At 44.1% G+C, this 24,096-nt stretch overlaps 1 protein-coding gene across 1 annotated transcript; it reads left to right on the top strand.

Annotated features, from left to right (window-relative positions):
- The first annotated feature begins 3,076 nt into the window (after nucleotides 1-3,076).
- On the top strand, nucleotides 3,077-22,691 carry LOC109884958 (zinc finger protein 239-like). Its single transcript, XM_031820289.1, has 2 exons — nucleotides 3,077-3,717; nucleotides 21,377-22,691. Exons 1-2 carry the CDS (start codon nucleotides 3,324-3,326, stop codon nucleotides 22,099-22,101), a joined length of 1,119 nt encoding a protein of 372 aa, XP_031676149.1. The 5' UTR covers nucleotides 3,077-3,323; the 3' UTR covers nucleotides 22,102-22,691.
- The last annotated feature ends 1,405 nt before the right edge of the window (nucleotides 22,692-24,096 follow it).

The raw sequence follows: 24,096 nt of genomic DNA, 5'->3' as shown, positions 1-24,096 counted from the left end.
GGTGCAACAAGTCAGCACCTTAGGAGTAAATGTCAGTTGGCTTTTCTATAGCCGATCATTAAGAGTATCTCTACCACTCCTGCTGTCTCTAGAGAGTTGAAAACAGCAGGTCTGGGACCTGTAGCACCACATTCAGAGTATCTCTACCGCTCCTGCTGTCTCTAGAGAGTTGAAAACAGCAGGTCTGGGACAGGTAGCACGTCCGGTGAACAGGTCAAGGTTCCATAGCCGCAGGCAGAACAACCAATCCAGTACATTTTTGTTGAACATTTTGAAATGGTATTGATTAATTTCGGTGGCTGGTCTCTGTCCATTTCATGCAAATAAGAACCTTACAAATTCTTAGAAACGGACAGAGTGTTTTAATTGAATTGGTTAAGGAACACATAATAACTAAATTCATTTAACATTTGGTCCTTCGAAGACGGATCTAAATATCTGTTCCTGTCATCTGAAGGTAACAAGCCGAGAACCGTGCACGGGTAAAACAAAGTCCCCTGAAATTCGGGCTCTATAACAGGCCGGTATACACCCCAGGTTGACAGGAACGGTGACTAGATCCAACCGGCATTGCTTTTCCCAGTCTGCGAGACCAGCTCAGTAGTCTTTATTCTCGAATTTGGGGGGAATTAATTAAGATATCTTTGATTTGACGTTCTAAAATGTTTAGAATTGATCCATAATAGGAGATGCTCTATTCCAAACAGATTCTCTGGGTTTTGACCAATATACATATATCGATAACTGGGCAGGTCCGAAATGACCTGAGGTAAGGTGCACTACCATAAATAAAATTAGCTTAATAGATCCGGGTGCCTTGGTGGCCAGAGGGGATATTAAGTCTTAATAGATCTTGGTGGCCAGAGGGGATATTAAGTCTTAATAGATCTGGGTGGCCAGAGGGGATATTAAGTCTTAAAAGATCTGGGTGCCTTGGTGGCCAGGGGGGATATTAAGTCTTAATAGATCCAGGTGCCTTGGTGGCCAAAGAGGATATTAAGTCTTAATAGATCTGGGTGCCTTGGTGGCCAGAGGGGATATTAAGAGGGGATATTAAGGCTTAATAGATATTGGTGGCCAGGGGGGATATTAAGTCTTAATAGATATTGGTGGCCAGGGGGGATATTAAGTCTTAATAGATCTTGGTGGCCAGGGGGGATATTAAGTCTTAATAGATCTTGGTGGCCAGAGGGGATATTAAGAGGGGATATTAAGTCTTAATAGATCTGGGTGCCTTGGTGGCCAGAGGGGATATTAAGTGTTAATAGATCTGGGTGCCTTGGTGGCCAGGGGGGATATTAAGTCTTAATAGATCTGGGTGGCCAGAGAGGATATTAAGTCTTAATAGATCTGGTTGGCCAGAGGGGATATTAAGTCTTAATAGATCTGGGTGCCTTGGTGGCCAGAGGGGATATTAAGAGGGGATATTAAATAGGTGCTGGGAGATAGGACGGTGATCTTGTATAAATAGGATAACTCATAGGACTAATTAAACACAGGGTAGATCAGCCATAGATCCAGACATACCTAAATAAATTCCTAAATAGAGTGTGAGAAGAGAGAGTGAGGATATAAACGAGGCTTGGTGAGATAGGAAGGTAATTCTATGCGTACAAGATAACTTGAACGGTCAATTAAACTCAGGGTGAATTAACCATCGATCCGATTCAACAGACAGTACTGAAATAAAGTCCAAAAAGGAGGAGAGGGAAGCCTAATATAGCGGACTGAGATACAAGATATTGGTGTACTTTAGAAGTCCTAGGACACAACATGAGATAGGAGGTTAACTAGGGATTTACGACCCCTGGGTAATAGCTTATAGTTGTACGGGTGAGACCTAATGTCCGATCGACAGTCAACTCTATAGATAAAGTTTCCAGAAGGGAGAAATACACATCAAACACGACATACACATAGATTGTGAGCATTAAAGACACACACACACACACACAGACAGGAGAGCAACTATAGAAACTAGGTAACGGTAAACAGCACATACATAGATCATAGAAATATATACACATAGATAGTGATAAATACCATAGTGGCTGCCTATATCACCGGGGGTATGTACGGGACCTCTGATTGGTTCCAAGTTTAGGAGTTGGGAGTTGGTCAAATTTGCTTGAGAAGACAGAGTGTTGAAATGTACTTTTTATGAGAAAATGTGCAAGAATTGAAGGTGACAACAAATGTTATAGTCATCATAACAATGTTTTACTGTCATATACAAAAAATCAGGTCCTCCCTCGACTGGGACCCATTAAGTTCACTCTTTTCGGCTTCGGCCCACCACCTAATAACACAACCACTACAGATAGAACAATGAGGCAGATGTTTCACCTGAGGAATAAATGTGAAACATCCGGTTGGCTTTTTCACTCACTACCACATATGGTGATGAGAGGAAGCCCAATGGGAGAAGAAGTAGCCGGATGGGTTCTGCTGATTTTCTCATTGATCAAATGTTTGAGCTCAATACAGTTTTCTGATTCCATAACTAGAATCTGTAACAAACAGAGTGGACTACGTTTTGTAGACTTTACCCTTTTGCAAAAGTTTTTTTTAATGGCGTTGTTTAGAAGGAGTGCGAGGACGTATTGAGTTATTTCACACTGGTAAACTTCACAGAGTAGGCGTTCCCTAATGAAATATGCTCAGACGCGCCAATAGGATCTCGCTAGGTCCTGCTTGGCTCTACCCACCTGTCTTGTTCTGTCCACTATGATTCATTTGCTCCCATTGGAAACGACAGGTTCTGGTCTATCTGGGTTAGTTATAAAAATCTTTGGCCACACAGTCCGTGAAGAGCATGATGTGTTGCTAACTGACGTTAACCACCCAGCTAGTATAAGACCTGCATAGCACAGAGTATATCAATTTGACATTGCAACATCGTACATTGTGGGTAGTTTAGAAGATAATAAATATATAATAACGCAAAAACACAACTGTTTGTACTTAATAGTAAGTAGGTAACCAGATCGTGACTAGAACTAAGTTACTATTTTTCCCACTCCAGTCAGCAGATGACGGTCTGAGACTTTAAGCCGATGCTGCTGGTGTGACGTATAATGTAGTGGACGGAACGCTTCTTTCAACAGCAGCAACAGTTCGTCAGACACCTCGGTAGCTTGATAGACAAAATAGACGAACCAATAAAGCTCTTTAGACGGGTTCGCATAGCCACTGTGTTTTAAACGCACTTCTATCGTCTAGTTAGTTATCCGATTAAATTTCATATTTACGGTGTTGTTGTTATTAGTCAACTAGCGGGCTGGTTCAGTTAGCATTAGCCTAGCTAGCTAACATCTCCGACCATGAGTTCACTGAGCTACTCTCCTCCTGATAAAGAAGAGGAGGTCTGCTGGACGGAGAAAGAAGATCTCGTGAAAGAGGAGGAGGAAGAGGAGGCTGTTACAATACAAAAACAAGTCGAGGGTGAGGCTGTTACCGTGAAAGAAGAAGAGAAAGACGTTTCAGTGAAAGAAGAGAAAGACGTTTCAGTGAAAGAGGAGGAGGATGTTACAGTAAAAGAAGAGGAGGAAGAGAAAGAGGAGGCTGCAGGGGAGGAGGGGGAGATGACTGTCACATCCAAAAAGGAGGAGGAAACTGGATATCTGGGCCCGGTTTCCCAAATGCAACTTAAGGCATCCAATGATTCTAATGATGAATTTAAGATGCTTTTGAGAAACGGTTCCCTGATTAACACTAGTAAGTACTGTCTTATATACAGAGGCACAAACTCTGCAGTTGTTGAACTGATGTTTGGTGTTAAAGGGGAAATCTGCAATTGCTACATCCATATTTTGACTTTTAAATTATTAATTTATATCCATTGATTCTTGAAGATTATAACACATGCCTCATGAGCTTAGTTCAACTGTTGTACCCCATCAGAACCCCAAATAAGCTTGTTTTACTCCAATGTTTAGAAACAATGTAAATGTAAATCAACACTGAATAGCCTCAACATGGTTGAACCTATAATGTTGATATCATGGATGGTCAGTCCTTTCATCCATAGGTCTGTCTATGAATTTGAGAGTAGTTACATTTCTCCAGCCCCATCCATCATCGTATTACCTAAACAGTGGTGGAATGTGGAATTACATCATCACATCATTGTTACATCATAAACGTTTATGAAGTGGCGGAATGACGCTTTATTGTTTCAACTGCAGATTGGTTGATTTGATTGTGGCTTTTTTAATGGGGCAATCTAGGATTTAAACAGCAACTAAATGTCAGCCCTGAGACTTGGTTTGGTAAACGGATGGGGGCTGATGGGGAAATGGACCCCTCTCTCAAATTCATAGAGAAAGTTATTGTAGCCACCTTGTCAAGAAGTTCAGACATCTTGGCATAACAGTTATAAGGTGTTGGCTTGATAGTCTCTGGACCCAGGTTTGAGTTCAGCTCAGGGCCTCCCCCTTGAATTCACTACACTATGAATACAAGGACTGGCCGTCCATGATGTCAAAATGATAGTTTTAACCAGATTGAGGCTATACAGTGTTAGTTTACGAACAGTGGAGTTATACGAGCTTATGTTTTGGTTTCTGATGGGGGAAATAAAGTTGAAACATTTGAGGCATTTATAAGTTCTATTCTTCAAGAACCAATGGCTATTATGATGTCATAATGATGTGTGATGCTATAAGGGCTGACCCCATTAAGTCGATTGTTTGGTCGACAGGCTGTTAGTCGAACAGTCGCAAATATACAGTCAGTGTTTACTCTGCGTTCATTTAAGTGTGTCTCTGCGCCACGTCAGAATCATTGCCGCCACACCAAAATAAACATCCGATTTCTAACAAACATAGTTTCAATTAAGTTCTGTAAATTCACGTTCGCTTTTTCTTGGTAAATAGATCATCTTTGTTGGGTTCATCACAGTTCTGAAGGTTATTTAGCTCTGTGAGCTGCTGCCTCAAGAGTCAAGAAACTCACCAGTGACCAGTTCGTAGTACAGAAGCTCTGCGGCGCGAAACACAATTCACTTGAATCAACCTCAGAGCTCCAATAAAGGTACGTTAGCTAGCCAACTAGTTAGCTACATCAGCTAGCTATAACCTACAAACATAATTCAGATCTATGAAAATTGTCACTTTTAACTAGCTAATATCCACCAGTATGTCGATGATAGACACAAGGTTAACTAACGTTACTAGTCTAGCAAGTTAGCTAGCTAGTTGGTTTGGAACTGTATCAAGTGCTAGCAAGATAGCTACATTTATCTGTCTTCCATTTATTTATTTATTTATTATTTATTTTGTCAGATGAGTTTATTGCATTTTTCCATGGAACAGAGGAGAGTGGAACAGAGGAGAGAGGAACAGAGGAGAGTGGGAGAGTGGAACAGAGGAGAGTGGAATAGGAGAGTGGAACAGAGGAGAGTGGAACAGAGGAGAGAGGAACAGAGGAGAGAGGAACAGGGGAGAGTGGAACAGAGGAGAGAGGAACAGGGGAGAGAGGAACAGAGGAGAGTGGAACAGAGGAGAGTGGAACAGAGGAGAGTGGAACAGAGGAGAGTGGAACAGAGGAGAGTGGAACAGAGGAGAGTGGAACAGAGGAGAGTGGGAGAGTGGAACAGAGGAGAGTGGAGGAGAGTGGAACAGAGGAGAGTGGAACAGAGGAGAGAGGAACAGAGGAGAGAGGAACAGAGGAGGGAGGAACAGAGGAGAGTGGGAGAGTGGAACAGAGGAGAGAGGAACAGAGGAGAGAGGAACAGAGGAGAGAGGAACAGAGGAGAGAGGAACAGAGGAGTAGGTAAAAGGAGAGGAGGAAGGCCAAGTGAGCACCACCGCCAACCCAAAGTGGCTTAAAATTGATCCGACTGAAGCCTTGGCTTTATAATACACCACATGGTGAGTCACCTCTCCTTTAATTAGGCGAAGGGTTAAACATGTTGGTGCATACAGTGCCTTGCGAAAGTATTCAGCCCCCTTGAACTTTGCGACCTTTTGCCACATTTCAGGCTTCAAACATAAAGATATAAAACTGTATTTATTTTGTGAAGAATCAACAACAAGTGGGACACAATCATGAAGTGGAACGACATTTATTGGATATTTCAAACCTTTTTAACAAATCAAAAACTGAAAAATTGGGCGTGCAAAATTATTCAGCCCCTTCACTTCAGTGCAGCAAACTCTCTCCAGAAGTTCAGTGAGGATCTCTGAATGATCCAATGTTGACCTAAATGACTAATGATGATAAATACAATCCACCTGTGTGTAATCAAGTCTCCGTATAAATGTACCTCCACTGTGATAGTCTCAGAGGTCCGTTAAAAGCGCAGAGAGCATCATGAAGAACAAGGAACACACCAGGCAGGTCCGAGATACTGTTGTGAAGAAGTTTAAAGCCGGATTTGGATACAAAAAGATTTCCCAAGCTTTAAACATCCCAAGGAGCACTGTGCAAGCGATAATATTGAAATGGAAGGAGTATCAGACCACTGCAAATCTACCAAGACCTGGCCGTCCCTCTAAACTTTCAGCTCATACAAGGAGAAGACTGATCAGAGATGCAGCCAAGAGGCCCATGATCACTCTGGATGAACTGCAGAGATCTACAGCTGAGGTGGGAGACTCTGTCCATAGGACAGCAATCAGTCGTATATTGCACAAATCTGGCCTTTATGGAAGAGTGGCAAGAAGAAAGCCATTTCTTAAAGATATCCATAAAAAGTGTCGTTTAAAGTTTGCCACAAGCCACCTGGGAGACACACCAAACATGTGGAAGAAGGTGCTCTGCTCAGATGAAAACAAAATTGAACTTTTTGGCAACAATGCAAAACATTATGTTTGGCGTAAAAGCAACACAGCTCATCACCCTGAACACACATCCCCACTGTCAAACATGGTGGTGGCAGCATCATGGTTTGGGCCTGCTTTTCTTCAGCAGGGACAGGGAAGATGGGGAAGATGGATGGAGCCAAATACAGGACCATTCTGGAAGAAGACCTGAGACTGGGACGGAGATTTGTCTTCCAACAAGACAATGATCCAAAACATAAAGCAAAATCTACAATGGAATGGTTCAAAAATAAACACATCCAGGTGTTAGAATGGCCAAGTCAAAGTCCAGACCTGAATCCAATCGAGAATCTGTGGAAAGAACTGAACTGCTGTTCACAAATGCTCTCCATCCAACCTCACTGAGCTCGAGCTGTTTTGCAAGGAGGAATGGGAAAAAATTTCAGTCTCTCGATGTGCAAAATTAATAGAGACATACCCCAAGCGACTTACAGCTGTAATCGCAGCAAAAGGTGGCGCTACAAAGTATTAACTTAAGGGGGCAGAATAATTTTGCACGCCCAATTTTTCAGTTTTTGATTTGTTAAAAAAGTTTGAAATATCCAATAAATGTCGTTCCACTTCATGATTGTGTCCCACTGGTTGTTGATTCTTCACAAAAAAAATACAGTTTTATATCTTTGTTTGAAGCCTGAAATGTGGCAAAAGTTTGCAAAGTTCAAGGGGGCCGAATACTTTCGCAAGGCACTGTATTTAGTCTGAACTAGTCGACAGCGTTATGTGTTTATTTCTGAGCCAACTCTACCAGGACCTCGATGACACAATGGATCTGGGACCATTCAACATCAAGGAGGTGGAGAGGGAGGAGAGGGAGAGGCCAGGTGGAGAGGGAGGTGGAGAGGGAGAGGCCAGGTGGAGAGGGAGGAGGAGAGGGAGAGGCCAGGTGGAGAGGGAGGAGGAGAGGGAGAGGCCAGGTGGAGAGGGAGGAGAAGGAGAGGGAGAGGCCAGGTGGAGAGGGAGGAGGAGGAGAGGGAGAGGCCAGGTGGAGAGGGAGGAGGAGGAGAGGGAGAGGCCAGGTGGAGAGGGAGGAGGAGGAGAGGCAGAGGCCAGGTGGAGAGGGAGGAGGAGGAGAGGGAGAGGCCAGGTGGAGAGGGAGGAGGCCAGGTGGAGAGGGAGGAGGAGGAGGGGAGAGGGAGGAGGAGGAGGAGAGGCAGAGGCCAGGTGGAGAGGGAGGAGGCCAGGTGGAGAGGGAGGAGGAGAGGGAGAGGCCAGGTGGGGAGGGAGGAGGAGAGGGAGAGGCCAGGTGGAGAGGGAGGAGGAGGAGGAGAGGGAGAGGCCAGGTGGAGAGGGAGGAGGAGGAGAGGGAGAGGCCAGGTGGAGAGGGAGGAGAGGCAGAGGCCAGGTGGAGAGGGAGGAGGAGGAGAGGCAGAGGCCAGGTGGAGAGGGAGGAGGAGGAGAGGTGGAGGCCAGGTGGAGAGGGAGGAGGAGGAGAGGCAGAGGCCAGGTGGAGAGGGAGGAGGAGGAGAGGTGGAGGCCAGGTGGAGAGGGAGAGGCCAGGAGGAGAGGGAGAGGCCAGGAGGAGAGGGAGAGGCCAGATGGAGAGGATAAACTAAAACAAACTAGTTATTAATCACTTATTTTCTTTTTCAGTAGCATGAATCTTTGAATTGAAATGAAGCATTTTATAGATGTATTTCAATAAAATCCCAAACTGGAATTTTGATTCAAAACAAAGGCTGTAAAAGTATGCTAGACATTTATAGAATAAATCATACCTAGTTTGATGTTTCTGTGATAATTAATTAATTAGTTATTGATTTTTTTACCATTTTAAATGGTTTTTGGCCAATGTCTGTTGAATGTCTGAATGTGTGAATATAAAACCAACTTTACCTCAGAAAGAAGGATTCTGTTGTGTTGCTTTGGAAAGCTGCAGTTCTCAACCTTAAATTGCATCCTGTATACTATAATCATTTCCCCAATACGTTATTGAGCTCATTTCTGGGGGTGGAAATTATATTTTAGATGGTTTGTTTGAGTTTTCTTTTCTTAAAAAAAAAACCTCACCAGAACCAAGCTTTTGAGGACTTGTACATATTTAGTTTTGCACGGGGGTGACCCACCTTAAATGCCCCCACCAACTAGCTAACTGTCCCCCAGAGGAAACAAAAGAGGCTGTAAAAGTATGCTAGCCATTTATAGGATCAATCATATCTAGTTTGATGTTTCTGTGATAATTAATTTATTAGTTATTGATTTTTACCATTTTAAATGACTGTATATCCTTGGACTTTTTTTCTTTTTCCACTTTCACAGCCTTATTCTAAAAATGCATTCAATGTTTCCCCCCCTCCTCTACACACAATACCCCACAATGACAAAGCAAAAACAGTTTCTTAAAGAAATGTTTGTATAATAAATATAATATAATAAAATCAAATAAAAACTGAAATATCACATTATCATAAGTATTCAGACCCTTTCATCAGCACTTTGTTGAAGCACCTTTGGCAGCGATTACAGCATCGAGTATTCTTGGGTATGACGCTACAACTTGGCCAACGTGTATTTGGGTAGTTCCTCATATTCTTCTCAGCAGATCCTCTCAAGCTCTGTCAGGTTGGATGGGGAGTGTTGCTGCGCAGCTATTCCCAATCCCTGCTGCTGAAAAACATTCCCACAGCATGATACTGCCACCACCATGCTTCACTGCAGGGATGGTGCCAGGTTTCCTCCAGATGTGATGCTGCCACCACCATGCTTCACCGTAGGGATGGTACAGGTTTCCTCCAGACGTGATGCTGCCACCACCATGCTTCACTGCAGGGATGGTGCCAAGTTTCCTCCTGACGTGATGCTGCCACCACCATGCTTCACCGTAGGGATGGTTCCAGGTTTCCTCCAGACGTGATGCTGCCACCACCATGCTTCACTGCAGGGATGGTGCCAAGTTTCCTCCTGACGTGATGCTGCCACCACCATGCTTCACCGTAGGGATGGTTCCAGGTTTCCTCCAGACGTGATGCTGCCACCACCATGCTTCACCGTAGGGATGGTGCCAAGTTTCCTCCAGATGTGATGCTTGGCGTTCAAGCCTATGAGTTCAATCTTGGTTTCATTAGTCCAGAGAATCTTGTTTCTCATGGTCTGAGAGTCTTTAGGTGCCCAAGGCTCTTCTCCCCTGATTGGTCAGTTTGGCCGGGCGGCGAGCTCTAGGAAGAGTCTTGGTGGTTCCAAACTTCTTCCATTTAAGAATGATGGCCACTGTGTTCTTGGGGAACTTCAAAGCTGCAGAAATTTGTTCGTATCCTTCCCCCAGATCTGTATGTTGACACAATCCTGTCTCGGAGCTCTACGGACAATTCCTTCGGCCTCATGGCTCGTTTTTTTGCTCTGACATGCACTGTCAACTGTGGGACCTTATATAGACAGGTGTGTGCCGTTCGAAATCGTGTCCAATCAATTGAATTTACCACAGGTGGTCTCCAATCAACTTGTAGAAACATCTCAAGGATGATCAATGGAAACAGGATGCACCTGATCTCAATTCCGAATCTCATAGAAAAAGGGTCTGAATACTTAGGGAAATAAGGTATTTCTGTTTTTTATTTTGAATACATTTGCAAAAATATAAACTTGTTTTCGTTTTGTCATTATGGGGTATTGTGTGTAGATTTATTAGGATTTTATTTAATCCATGTTTAGAATAAGGCTGTAACGTAACAAACTGTGGACAAAGTCAAGGGTCTGAATACTTTACGAAGGCACTGGAGGGCATTATGGGGTATTGTGATGTCATTATGGGGTATTGTGTGTAGATCGATGAGGATAAACATTTAATCCATGTTTAGAATGAGGCTGTAACGTAACAAAATGTGGACAAAGTCAAGGGGTCTGAATACTTTCCGACGTGGATCTCCAGATTAGTTTGTTTAAAGTGGGACAGAAAAACAACTAATTCCCTGTACATTCTGATATACTGTAAGTCTATATAGTCATCTTATAGGTGGATTTAATGGAGCTTGTAAGGGCCTGAAGGCCGTTATGGGGAAAAGACCTGGAGGTAACATTTTGGAGAGGAGTAACGGAGTAATGGAGAGGAATAGTGGAGAGGAGTAATGGAGAGGAGTAATGGAGAGGAATAGTGGAGAGGAGTAATGGAGAGGAGTAATGGAGAGGAGTAATGGAGAGGAGTAATGGAGAGGAGTAGTGGAGAGGAGTAATGGAGAGGAGTAACGGAGTAATGGAGAGGAGTAATGGAGAGGAATAGTGGAGAGGAGTAATGGAGAGGAATAGTGGAGAGGAGTAATGGAGAGGATTAATGGAGTAATGGAGAGAGGAGTAATGGAGAGGATTAATGGAGTAATGGAGAGGATTAATGGAGTAATGGAGAGGATTAATGGAGTAATGGAGAGGATTAATGGAGTAATGGAGAGGATTAATGGAGTAATGGAGAGGATTAATGGAGTAATGGAGAGAGGAGTAATGGAGAGGATTAATGGAGTAATGTAGAGGATTAATGGAGTAATGGAGAGGATTAATGGAGTAATGGAGAGGATTAATGGAGTAATGGAGAGGATTAATGGAGTAATGGAGAGAGGAGTAATGGAGTAATGGAGAGGATTAATGGAGTAATGGAGTAATGGAGAGGATTAATGGAGTAATGGAGAGAGGAGTAATGGAGTAATGGAGAGGATTAATGGAGTAATGGAGAGAGGAGTAATGGAGAGGATTAATGGAGTAATGGAGAGGAGTAATGGAGTAATGGAGAGAGGAGTAATGGAGGAGGGAGGAGTAATGGAGTAATGGAGAGAGGAGTAGTGGAGAGGAGTAATGGAGTAGTGGAGAGGAGTAATGGAGTAATGGAGAGAGGAGTAGTGGAGAGGAGTAATGGAGTAGTGGAGAGGAGTAATGGAACAAAATAGTACAGCAGATGCCGGTCCAAATGCCGGTCCAATGAGAGATGCCCGGTCCAATGAGAGATGCCCGGTCCAATGAGAGATGCCCGGTCCAATGAGAGATGCCCGGTCCAATGAGAGATGCCCGGTCCAATGAGAGATGCCCGGTCCAATGAGAGATGCCCGGTCCAATGAGAGATGCCCGGTCCAATGAGAGATGCTCGTCCCAATGAGAGATGCCCGGTCCAATGAGAGATGCCCGGTCCAATGAGAGATGCCCGGTCCAATCGGATTCAGTTTAACGTGTTCAATAGGATTTATTTTGGACTCTGAGGCTGAACAGATAGAATATTGATTTGATTGGTTGATAGAATCCAACCTATGCTGGAGATGTCAGTCAATGTTTGACCTCTGTCATTGCCAACAAAGGGTATATAAAAAAGTATAGAGATAAACTTTTGTTATTGACCAAATACTTATTTTCCACCATAATTTGCAAATAAATTCATAAAAAAATCCTACAATGTGATTTTTCTCATTTTGTCTGTCATAGTTGAAGTGTACCTATGATGAAAATTACAGGCCTCTCTCTTTTTAAGTGGGAGAACTTGCACAATTGGTGGCTGACTAAATAGTTTTTTGCCCCACTGTACGTTATTGTCTCAACGGTATCAAAAAGTAATTTTCATATTAGCTATAGATATATATGTCTCTTTGCGGGATGAAGCAACGTTAAGACAGCTAGCTGAGCTGCCCAGTTGTGTTCTGCTGTTAATGTTTGGTTTTGATTGGGACACATGCTAAGATGGCTGGCTAGCTAGCTAAGACATTATTAAATGCTAGGTTATAGATTGAGGTAGTTTATTTGCATGTTCAACTAGCTGGCTAGCTAGATTAATATATTTTACATCTATCCAGTTGGTAATTACTAAGCTAAATGTTGGCTAAATCTAGCTAGTTTTCTTGTCTGCATTTCCATTGTTGGGCTGGACGCAGGTTAAGTGTGAACAGGGCATTTTAGTACCGCAGTCAACAGACAATAACAAGCTATGGGACATGAATTAATTCATGTTTTATCCTATTTTTCTGTCATTTGTCTACCAGGACAAGGAGATGGTCGAGGGGGAACAAGTAATACTTCAGGTATTTTATCTTTGTACTCTGAGCTTGTTGCTTGGACTTGTGGGTCAATTCATGTTATTGATGATATACAGCTTTGAATGACTTTTTTTGATTTATTAATAAAAAACATGTCCTGGTTCAAAGGGCAGGACAGAAATATGCTCTCATGCAATTTGGTGAAAATATTTGTTTTCTAAATATGTTTCCCAAGGATTAATGTTGATCCCCTTTTTGTCCTGAATGGGATTCTAGGTGTTTCACCTTTTTAAAGCTGCGTTAGGCCGCTGTGCCCTCTATGGTACTGCTAGAGGCTTCACTACAGACCCGGGTTCGATTCCGGGCTGTATCACAACCGTCCGTGATTGGAAGTCCCATAGGGCGGCGCACAATTGGTCCAGCGTCATCCGGGTTAGGGGAGGATTTGGCCGGGGGGGGGGCTTTACTTGGCTTGTCGCTCTCTAGTGACTCCTTGTGGCGGGCCGGGCGCCTGCAGGCCGAGCTCAGTCGTAAAGGGAACAGTGTTTCCTCCGACACGTTGGTGCGGCTGGTTAAGCGTGCGGGTGTTAAGAAGCGCAGTTTGTCGGGTCATGTTTTCGAGGACGCATGACTCGACCTTCGACTTCCCGAGGAGTTGCAGCGATGAGACAAGATCGAAATTGGGGAGAAAAAGGGGGTCAAAAAAAATTTAATAAATAAAGCTGCATTACTTCCTCATGTTTCCTCCAATCACAGTGTCTGATACCATGTAGAAGCTCTGAGTCATTACTTCCTCATGTGTCCTCCAATCACAGTGTATGATACCATGTAGAAGCTCTGAGTCATTACTTCCTCATGTTCTCCTCCAATCACAGTGTATGATACCATGTAGAAGCTCTGAGTCATTACTTCCTCATGTTCTCCTCCAATCACAGTGTATGATACCATTTTGTTCTGTTAGGTGACCTAAACTGGGATATGCTTAACACCTCGCCAGTCCTACAATCTAAGCTAGATGCCCTCAATCTCACACAAATCATCAAGGAACCCACCAGGTACAACCCTAACTCTGTAAACAAGGGCACCCTCATAGACGTCATCCTGACCAACTGGCCCTCCAAATACACCTCCGCTGTCTTCAACCAGGATCTCAGCGATCACTGCCTCATTGCCTGTATCCGCTACGGAGCCGCAGTCAAACGACCACCCCTCATCACTGTCAAACGCTCCCTAAAACACTTCTGTGAGCAGGCCTTTCTAATTGACCTGGCCCGGGTATCCTGGAAGGACATTGACCTCATCCCGTCAGTTGAGGATGCCTGGTCATTCTTTAAAAGTAACTTCCTCACCATTTTAGATAAGCATGCTCCGTTCAAAAAATGCAGAACTAAGAACAGATACAGCCCTTGGTTCACCCCAGACCTGACTGCCCTCGACCAGCACAAAAACATCCTGTGGCGGACTGCAATAGCATCGAATAGTCCCCGTGATATGCAACTGTTCAGGGAAGTCCGGAACCAATACACGCAGTCAGTCAGGAAAGCTAAGGCCAGCTTCTTCAGGCAGAAGTTTGCATCCTGTAGCTCCAACTCCAAAAAGTTCTGGGACACCGTGAAGTCCATGGAGAACAAGAGCACCTCCTCCCAGCTGCCCACTGCACTGAGGCTAGGTAACACGGTCACCACTGATAAATCCATGATTATCGAAAACTTCAATAAGCATTTCTCAACGGCTGGCCATGCCTTCCGCCTGGCTACTTCAACCTCGGCCAACAGCTCCACCCCCCCCCCCGCAGCTCCTCGCCCAAGCCTCTCCAGGTTCTCCTTTAACCAAATCCAGATAGCAGATGTTCTGAAAGAGCTGCAAAACCTGGACCCGTACAAATTAGCTGGGCTTGACAATCTGGACCCTCTATTTCTGAAACTATCTGCCACCATTGTCGCAACCCCTATTACCAGCCTGTTCAACCTCTCTTTCATATCGTCTGAGATCCCCAAGGATTGGAAAGCTGCCGCAGTCATCCCCCTCTTCAAAGGGGGAGACACCCTGGACCCAAACTGTTACAGACCTATATCCATCCTGCCCTGCCTATCTAAGGTCTTCGAAAGCCAAGTCAACAAACAGGTCACTGACCATCTCGAATCCCACCGCACCTTCTCCGCTGTGCAATCTGGTTTCCGAGCCGGTCATGAGTGCACCTCAGCCACACTCAAGGTACTCAACGATATCATAACCGGCATCAATAAAAGACAGTACTGTGCAGCCGTCTTCATCGACCTTGCCAAGGCTTTCGACTCTGTCAATCACCATATTCTTATCGGCAGACTCAGGAGCCTCGGTTTTTCGGATGACTGCCTTGCCTGGTTCACCAATTACTTTGCAGACAGAGTTCAGTGCGTCAAATCGGAGGGCATGCTGTCTGGTCCTCTGGCAGTCTCTATGGGGGTGCCACAGGGTTCAATTCTCGGGCCGACTCTTTTCTCTGTGTATATCAATGATGTTGCTCTTGCTGCGGGCGATTCCCTGATCCACCTCTACGCAGACGACACCATTCTATATACCTTCGGCCCGTCTTTGGACACTGTGCTATCTAACCTCCAAACAAGCTTCAATGCCATACAACACTCCTTCCGTGGCCTCCAACTGCTCTTAAACGCTAGTAAAACCAAATGCATGCTTTTCAACCGGTCGCTGCCTGCACCCGCATGCCCGACTAGCATCACCACCCTGGATGGTTCCGACCTAGAATATGTGGACGTCTATAAGTACCTAGGTGTCTGGCTAGACTGCAAACTCTCCTTCCAGACTCATATCAAACATCTCCAATCGAAAATCAAATCAAGAGTCGGCTTTCTATTCCGCAACAAAGCCTCCTTCACTCATGCCGCCAAGCTTACCCTAGTAAAACTGACTATCCTACCGATCCTCGACTTCGGCGATGTCATCTACAAAATGGCTTCCAACACTCTACTCAGCAAACTGGATGCAGTCTATCACAGTGCCATCCGTTTCATCACTAAAGCACCTTATACCACCCACCACTGCGACTTGTATGCTCTAGTCGGCTGGCCCTCGCTACATATTCGTCGCCAAGCCCACTGGCTCCAGGTCATCTACAAGTCCATGCTAGGTAAAGCTCCGCCTTATGTCAGCTCACTGGTCACGATGGCAACACCCATCCGTAGCACGCGCTCCAGCAGGTGTATCTCACTGATCATCCCTAAAGCCAACACCTCATTTGGCCGCCTTTCGTTCCAGTACTCTGCTGCCTGTGACTGGAACGAATTGCAAAAATCGCTGAAGTTGGAGACTTTTATCTCCCTCACCAACTTCAAACATCAGCTATCTGAGCAGCTAACCGATCGCTGCAGCTGTACATAGTCTATTGGTAAATAGCCCACCCTTTTTCACCTACCTCATCCCCATACTGTTTTTATTTATTTACTTTTCTGCTCTTTTGCACACCAATATCTCTACCTGTACATGACCATCTGATCATTCATCACTCCAGTGTTAATCTGCAAAATTGTAATTATTTGCCTACCTCCTCATGCCTTTTGCACACATTGTATATAGACTCCCCCTTTGGTTTCTACTGTGTTATTGACTTGTTAATTGTTTACTCCATGTGTAACTCTTTGTTGTCTGCTCACACTGCTATGCTTTATCTTGGCCAGGTCGCAGTTGCAAATGAGAACTTGTTCTCAACTAGCCTACCTGGTTAAATAAAGGTGTTCTCAACTAGCCTACCTGGTTAAATAAAGGTGTTCTCAACTAGCCTACCTGGTTAAATAAAGGTGTTCTCAACTAGCCTACCTGGTTAAATAAAGGTGTTCTCAACTAGCCTACCTGGTTAAATAAAGGTGTTCTCAACTAGCCTACCTGGTTAAATAAAGGTGTTCTCAACTAGCCTACCTGGTTAAATAAAGGTGTTCTCAACTAGCCTACCTGGTTAAATAAAGGTGTTCTCAACTAGCCTACCTGGTTAAATAAAGGTGTTCTCAACTAGCCTACCTGGTTAAATAAAGGTGTTCTCAACTAGCCTACCTGGTTAAATAAAGGTGTTCTCAACTGGCCTACCTGGTTAAATAAAGGTGTTCTCAACTAGCCTACCTGGTTAAATAAAGGTGTTCTCAACTAGCCTACCTGGTTAAATAAAGGTGTTCTCAACTAGCCTACCTGGTAGCCTAAATAAAGGTGTTCTCAACTAGCCTACCTGGTTAAATAAAGGTGTTCTCAACTAGCCTACCTGGTTAAATAAAGGTGTTCTCAACTAGCCTACCTGGTTAAATAAAGGTGTTCTCAACTAGCCTACCTGGTTAAATAAAGGTGTTCTCAACTAGCCTACCTGGTTAAATAAAGGTGTTCTCAACTAGCCTACCTGGTTAAATAAAGGTGTTCTCAACTAGCCTACCTGGTTAAATAAAGGTGTTCTCAACTAGCCTACCTGGTTAAATAAAGGTGTTCTCAACTAGCCTACCTGGTTAAATAAAGGTGTTCTCAACTAGCCTACCTGGTTAAATAAAGGTGTTCTCAACTAGCCTACCTGGTTAAATAAAGGTGTTCTCAACTAGCCTACCTGGTTAAATAAAGGTGTTCTCAACTAGCCTACCTGGTTAAATAAAGGTGTTCTCAACTAGCCTACCTGGTTAAATAAAGGTGTTCTCAACTAGCCTACCTGGTTAAATAAAGGTGTTCTCAACTAGCCTACCTGGTTAAATAAAGGTGTTCTCAACTAGCCTACCTGGTTAAATAAAGGTGTTCTCAACTAGCCTACCTGGTTAAATAAAGGTGTTCTCAACTAGCCTACCTGGTTAAATAAAGGTGTTCTCAACTAGCCTACCTGGTTAAATAAAGGTGTTCTCAACTAGCCTACCTGGTTAAATAAAGGTGTTCTCAACTAGCCTACCTGGTTAAATAAAGGTGTTCTCAACTAGCCTACCTGGTTAAATAAAGGTGTTCTCAACTAGCCTACCTGGTTAAATAAAGGTGTTCTCAACTAGCCTACCTGGTTAAATAAAGGTGTTCTCAACTAGCCTACCTGGTTAAATAAAGGTGTTCTCAACTAGCCTACCTGGTTAAATAAAGGTGTTCTCAACTAGCCTACCTGGTTAAATAAAGGTGTTCTCAACTAGCCTACCTGGTTAAATAAAGGTGTTCTCAACTAGCCTACCTGGTTAAATAAAGGTGTTCTCAACTAGCCTACCTGGTTAAATAAAGGTGTTCTCAACTAGCCTACCTGGTTAAATAAAGGTGTTCTCAACTAGCCTACCTGGTTAAATAAAGGTGTTCTCAACTAGCCTACCTGGTTAAATAAAGGTGTAATAAAAAATAAAAAAATAAAAAATGTAGAAGCTCTGAGTCATTACTTCCTCATGTTCTCCTCCAATCACAGTGTATGATACCATGTAGAAGCTCTGAGTCATTACTTCCTCATGTTCTCCTCCAATCACAGTGTATGATACCATGTAGAAGCTCTGAGTCATTACTTCCTCATGTTCTCCTCCAATCACAGTGTATGATACCATGTAGAAGCTCTGAGTCATTACTTCCTCATGTTCTCCTCCAATCACAGTGTATGATACCATGTAGAAGCTCTGAGTCATTACCTCCTCATGTTCTCCTCCAATCACAGTGTATGATACCATGTAGAAGCTCTGAGTCATTACTTCCTCATGTTTCCTCCAATCACAGTGTATGATACCATGTAGAAGCTCTGAGTCATTACTTCCTCATGTTCTCCTCCAATCACAGTGTATGATACCATGTAGAAGCTCTGAGTCATTACTTCCTCATGTTTCCTCCAATCACAGTGTATGATACCATGTAGAAGCTCTGAGTCATTACCTCCTCATGTTCTCCTCCAATCACAGTGTATGATACCATGTAGAAGCTCTGAGTCATTACTTCCTCATGTTCTCCTCCAATCACAGTGTATGATACCATGTAGAAGCTCTGAGTCATTACTTCCTCATGTTCTCCTCCAATCACAGTGTATGATACCATGTAGAAGCTCTGAGTCATTACTTCCTCATGTTCTCCTCCAATCACAGTGTATGATACCATGTAGAAGCTCTGAGTCATTACCTCCTCATGTTCTCCTCCAATCACAGTGTATGATACCATGTAGAAGCTCTGAGTCATTACCTCCTCATGTTCTCCTCCAATCACAGTGTATGATACCATGTAGAAGCTCTGAGTCATTACTTCCTCATGTTCTCCTCCAATCACAGTGTATGATACCATGTAGAAGCTCTGAGTCATTACCTCCTCATGTTCTCCTCCAATCACAGTGTATGATACCATGTAGAAGCTCTGAGTCATTACTTCCTCATGTTCTCCTCCAATCACAGTGTATGATACCATGTAGAAGCTCTGAGTCATTACTTCCTCATGTTCTCCTCCAATCACAGTGTATGATACCATGTAGAAGCTCTGAGTCATTACTTCCTCATGTTCTCCTCCAATCACAGTGTATGATACCATGTAGAAGCTCTGAGTCATTACTTCCTCATGTTCTCCTCCAATCACAGTGTATGATACCATGTAGAAGCTCTGAGTCATTACTTCCTCATGTTCTCCTCCAATCACAGTGTATGATACCATGTAGAAGCTCTGAGTCATTACCTCCTCATGTTCTCCTCCAATCACAGTGTATGATACCATGTAGAAGCTCTGAGTCATTACCTCCTCATGTTCTCCTCCAATCACAGTGTATGATACCATGTAGAAGCTCTGAGTCATTACTTCCTCATGTTCTCCTCCAATCACAGTGTATGATACCATGTAGAAGCTCTGAGTCATTACCTCCTCATGTTCTCCTCCAATCACAGTGTATGATACCATGTAGAAGCTCTGAGTCATTACTTCCTCATGTTCTCCTCCAATCACAGTGTATGATACCATGTAGAAGCTCTGAGTCATTACTTCCTCATGTTCTCCTCCAATCACAGTGTATGATACCATGTAGAAGCTCTGAGTCATTACTTCCTCATGTTCTCCTCCAATCACAGTGTATGATACCATGTAGAAGCTCTGACGAAGGCCTTGAGGCCTAAAAGCAGTGTGGGAGTTTCTTCTTCTTTTTTTCCTCATGTTATTCCATTGACCTGCAACAAAAAGATCAGCTCAGATGTGCCTTTTTTGAAGTTGTGTAAGTTGCACAATATGTATTTTGGATGCAGCGGTTGTTAGCTTGAATGCTAACGCCCATTGACAAAGGCTGGTAGCAAAGCTAGCCAAAGAGCATTTTATTGGTTGAAGCCATTTATTTTAATTTTTTTTAAGTATTAAAGCAGTTGTTTTGAGACGATGACACAAACATATTAAGCGGGACATTCAAATGAGCCTTACATTTGCAATTCAAAAAGTAGTGTGAAATACACTCATAACCAACCTGTAAATGGAGGCTATTATAGAACTCCCCTGAGTTTTCTCCCACGGTGGTGAGTTCAAGAATAGCAACACAGATCTTAATGCTGCAATGTTTTGCAATCACAGACAGAGATATTGGAGGGGCCTGTATTGGAGGGGCCTGTATTGGAGGGGCCGGTATTGGAGGGGCCGGTATTGGAGGGGCCGGTATTGAAGGGGCCGGTATTGAAGGGGCCTGTATTGGAGGGGCCAATATTGGAGGGGCCTGTATTGGAGGGGCCGGTATTGGAGGGGCCGGTATTGGAGGGGCTGGTATTGAAGGGGCCTGTATTGGAGGGGCTGGTATTGAAGGGGCCTGTATTGGAGGGGCTGGTATTCGAGGGGCCTGTATTGGAGGGGCTGGTATTGGAGGGGCCGGTATTGGAGGGGCCGGTATTGGAGGGGCCGGTATTGAAGGGGCCGGTATTGGAGGGGCCTATATTGGAGGGGCCTGTATTGGAGGGGCTGGTATTGAAGGGGCCTGTATTGAAGGGGCCGGTATTGAAGGGGCTGGTATTGGAGGGGCCGGTATTGGAGGGGCCTGTATTGGAGGGGCCTATATTGGAGGGGCCGGTATTGGAGGGGCCTATATTGGAGGGGCCTGTATTGGAGGGGCCTGTATTGAAGGGGCCGGTATTGGAGGGGCCGGTATTGAAGGGGCCTGTATTGGAGGGGCCGGTATTGGAGGGGCCTGTATTGAAGGGGCCTGTATTGGAGGGGCCGGTATTGGAGGGGCCTGTATTGGAGGGGCCTGTATTGGAGGGGCCTATATTGGAGGGGCCTGTATTGGAGGGGCCTATATTGGAGGGGCCTGTATTGGAGGGGCCTATATTGGAGGGGCTGGTATTGAAGGGGCCTGTATTGAAGGGGCCGGTATTGAAGGGGCCTGTATTGGAGGGGCCTGTATTGGAGGGGCCTGTATTGGAGGGGCCTGTATTGGTGACACGGTCTGCTTAGAGTTTCAGCAACTGTAATAACTTATTTCTAGCCTACAATCATCCACTTTACTACTAATAGGAAAGAAATAAGACAGAATAGGACTGTTGTTGCTCACATGACTGTTGTCAAATACGTTTGTAAAAGCATTTAAACATTCAGGACAAATTATTGCACATCACCGTGGGCTTTTAGCTGAAATAACCAGTGGATTTCTGCTGTTGTGGCCTTTTAACCGTCAGTCTGACTTTGTTGTTCACACAGGAGAGAGACGTGACTATCGTGGATCCTCTGGGGAGACTCAACAACCTCATGAAGCAGAGAAGAGACTCTCCACATCAGAACATCTCAATAAACACCAGCAGACACCCACAGGGGATAAATCCAACCACTGCTCTGTCTGTGGGAAGAGTTACTCAAGATCAGATTCACTGAAAGCACACCAGAGAATTCACACTGGAGACAAATCTTATACCTGTGATCAATGTGGGAAGAGTTTTGCTACATCAAGCAAGCTGACTATACACCAGAGAAAACACACAGGAGAGAAATCTTTTCACTGCTCAGACTGTGGGAAGAGTTACTCAAGATCAGATTCACTGAAAGCACACCAGAGAATTCACACTGGAGAGAAACCTTATAGCTGTGATCATTGTGGGAAGAGTTTTACTACATTGAGCCAGCTGACTATACACCAGAGCAATCACACAGGAGAGAAACCTTACAACTGCTCTGACTGTGGAAAGAGTTTTGTTATATCAGGATATTTAAAATCACACCAGAGAATACACACAGGAGAGAAACCGTATAGCTGTGATCAATGTGACAAGAGTTTTAGTCACTCAAGCAGCCTGATTGTACACCAGAGAACACACACAGGAGAGAAACCTTATAGCTGTGATCAATGTGGGAAGAGTTTTACTGAATCTACTCAGCTGACTAAGCACCAGAGAAAACACACAGGGGAGGAAGTATCACCATTGTTGTGACCGTCGAAAGAGTTTTGTTTTGTCAGGACTTTTATAATCACACCAGACGAGACACACAGGAGAGAAGTCTCATAGCCGAAAACAATATGACAAAAGATACTCTGATAAAATATCTGATTAAACATCATACATGAAGGAGTTGAATGCTTTTAACATTGTAGTCAGAGTATTTTAATGATGTCACAATGTAGAATGCTTTAACATTGTAGTAGAAGTATTCTAATGATGTCACAATGTAGAATGTTTTAACATTGTAGTATGAGTATTCTAATGATGTCACAATGTAGAATGCTTTAACATTGTAGTAGAAGTATTCTAATGATGTCACAATGTAGAAGCCTAAACGTTTGTCCCCTGATCTATTGATTTCAGCATGATATGGATATTAGCCTCATCAGGGGGAAAATACAGGCTCTGAAATGAAAGAGTAGTATTTATTTGATTAACAAAAAAGAAAGTTGTGTTGCACTATTTAATTTTTTTCATCGTCTTATGTTTTGTTGTGTAGTAAATATTTCAGTTTTTATTTTCATTGTTTTTATTCATCCATGTCTGAAATGTGCTGTATAAATAAATCTTGATTTGATTTGAACATATTGTAAAACAAATTAACCCAACGACCGACCTTAAAGAATCCAGTGCATTTATGTTGAAAAAATGAAACACCACCCCCGGCTCTAACACGACTCCATTTAGTTGCTTCCAGCCTATAGACAGAAACTAAAACAGGAAGCTCCCGCGCACAGGTCTGTTCGACGTTGGTCCGACCAATCTGATTCCACGCTTCAAGACTGCTTCGATCACGTGGATTGGGATATGTTCCGCATTGCATCCAACAACATTGACGAATACGCTGATTCGGTGAGCGAGTTGATTAGAAAGTGCATCGGCGATGTCGTACCCACAGTAACTATTAAAAACCCCAAACCATTAAAACATTCCCAAACCAGAAACCGTGGATTGATGGCAGCATTCGTGTGAAACTGAAAGCGCAACCACTGCTTTTAATCAGGGCAAGGTGACAGGAAACATGACCGAATACAAACAGTGTAGCTATTCCCTCCGCAAGGCAATCAAAAAAGCTAAGCATCAGTATAGAGACAAAGTAGAGTCTCAATTCAACGGCTCAGACACAAGGTATGTGGCAGGGTCTACAGTCAATCACGGATTACAAAAAGAAAACCAGCCCCGTCGCGGACCAGGATGTCTTGCTCCCAGACAGACTAAAAACTTCTTTGCTCGCTTTGAGGACAATAAAGTGCCACTGACACGGCCCACAACCAAAACCTGCTGACTCTCCTTCACTGCAGCCGATGTGAGTAAAACATTTAAACGTGTTAACCCTCGCAAAGCTGCAGTCCCAGACGGCATCCCCAGCCATGTCCTCACAGCATGCGCAGACCAGCTGACTGGTGTGTTTACGGACATATTCAATCAAACCTTAACCCAGTCTGCTTTCCCCACATGCTTCAAGAGGGCCACCATTGTTCCTGTTCCCAAGAAAGATAAGGTAACTGAGCTAAATGACTACTGCCCCATAGCACTCACTTCTGTCATCATGAAGTGCTTTGAGAGACTAGTCAAGGACCATATCACCTCCACCCTACCTAGACCCACTCCAATTTGCTTACCGCCCCAATAGGTCCACAGACGACGCAATTGCAACCACACTGCACACTGCCCTAACCCATCTGGACAAGAGAAATACCTATGTGAGAATGCTGTTCATCGACTACAGCTCAGCATTTAACACCAGAGTACCCTCCAAACTCGTCATCAAGCTTGAGACCCTGGGGGCGGCCTGACGGGCAGCCCCCAGGTGGTGAGGGTAGGTAACAACATCTCCACCCCGCTGATCCTCAACACTGGGGCCCCACAAGGGTGCGTTCTGAGCTCTCTCCTGTACTCCCTGTTCACCTACGACTGCGTGGCCATGCACGCCTCCAACTCAATCATCAAGTTTGCAGATGACACTACAGTGGTAGGCTTGGTTAT

This window comes from Oncorhynchus kisutch, unplaced genomic scaffold, assembly GCF_002021735.2.
Source record: "Oncorhynchus kisutch isolate 150728-3 unplaced genomic scaffold, Okis_V2 scaffold3219, whole genome shotgun sequence".
Lineage (NCBI taxonomy): Eukaryota > Metazoa > Chordata > Actinopteri > Salmoniformes > Salmonidae > Oncorhynchus > Oncorhynchus kisutch.
This window is presented reverse-complemented; position numbering and strand designations above follow the sequence as displayed.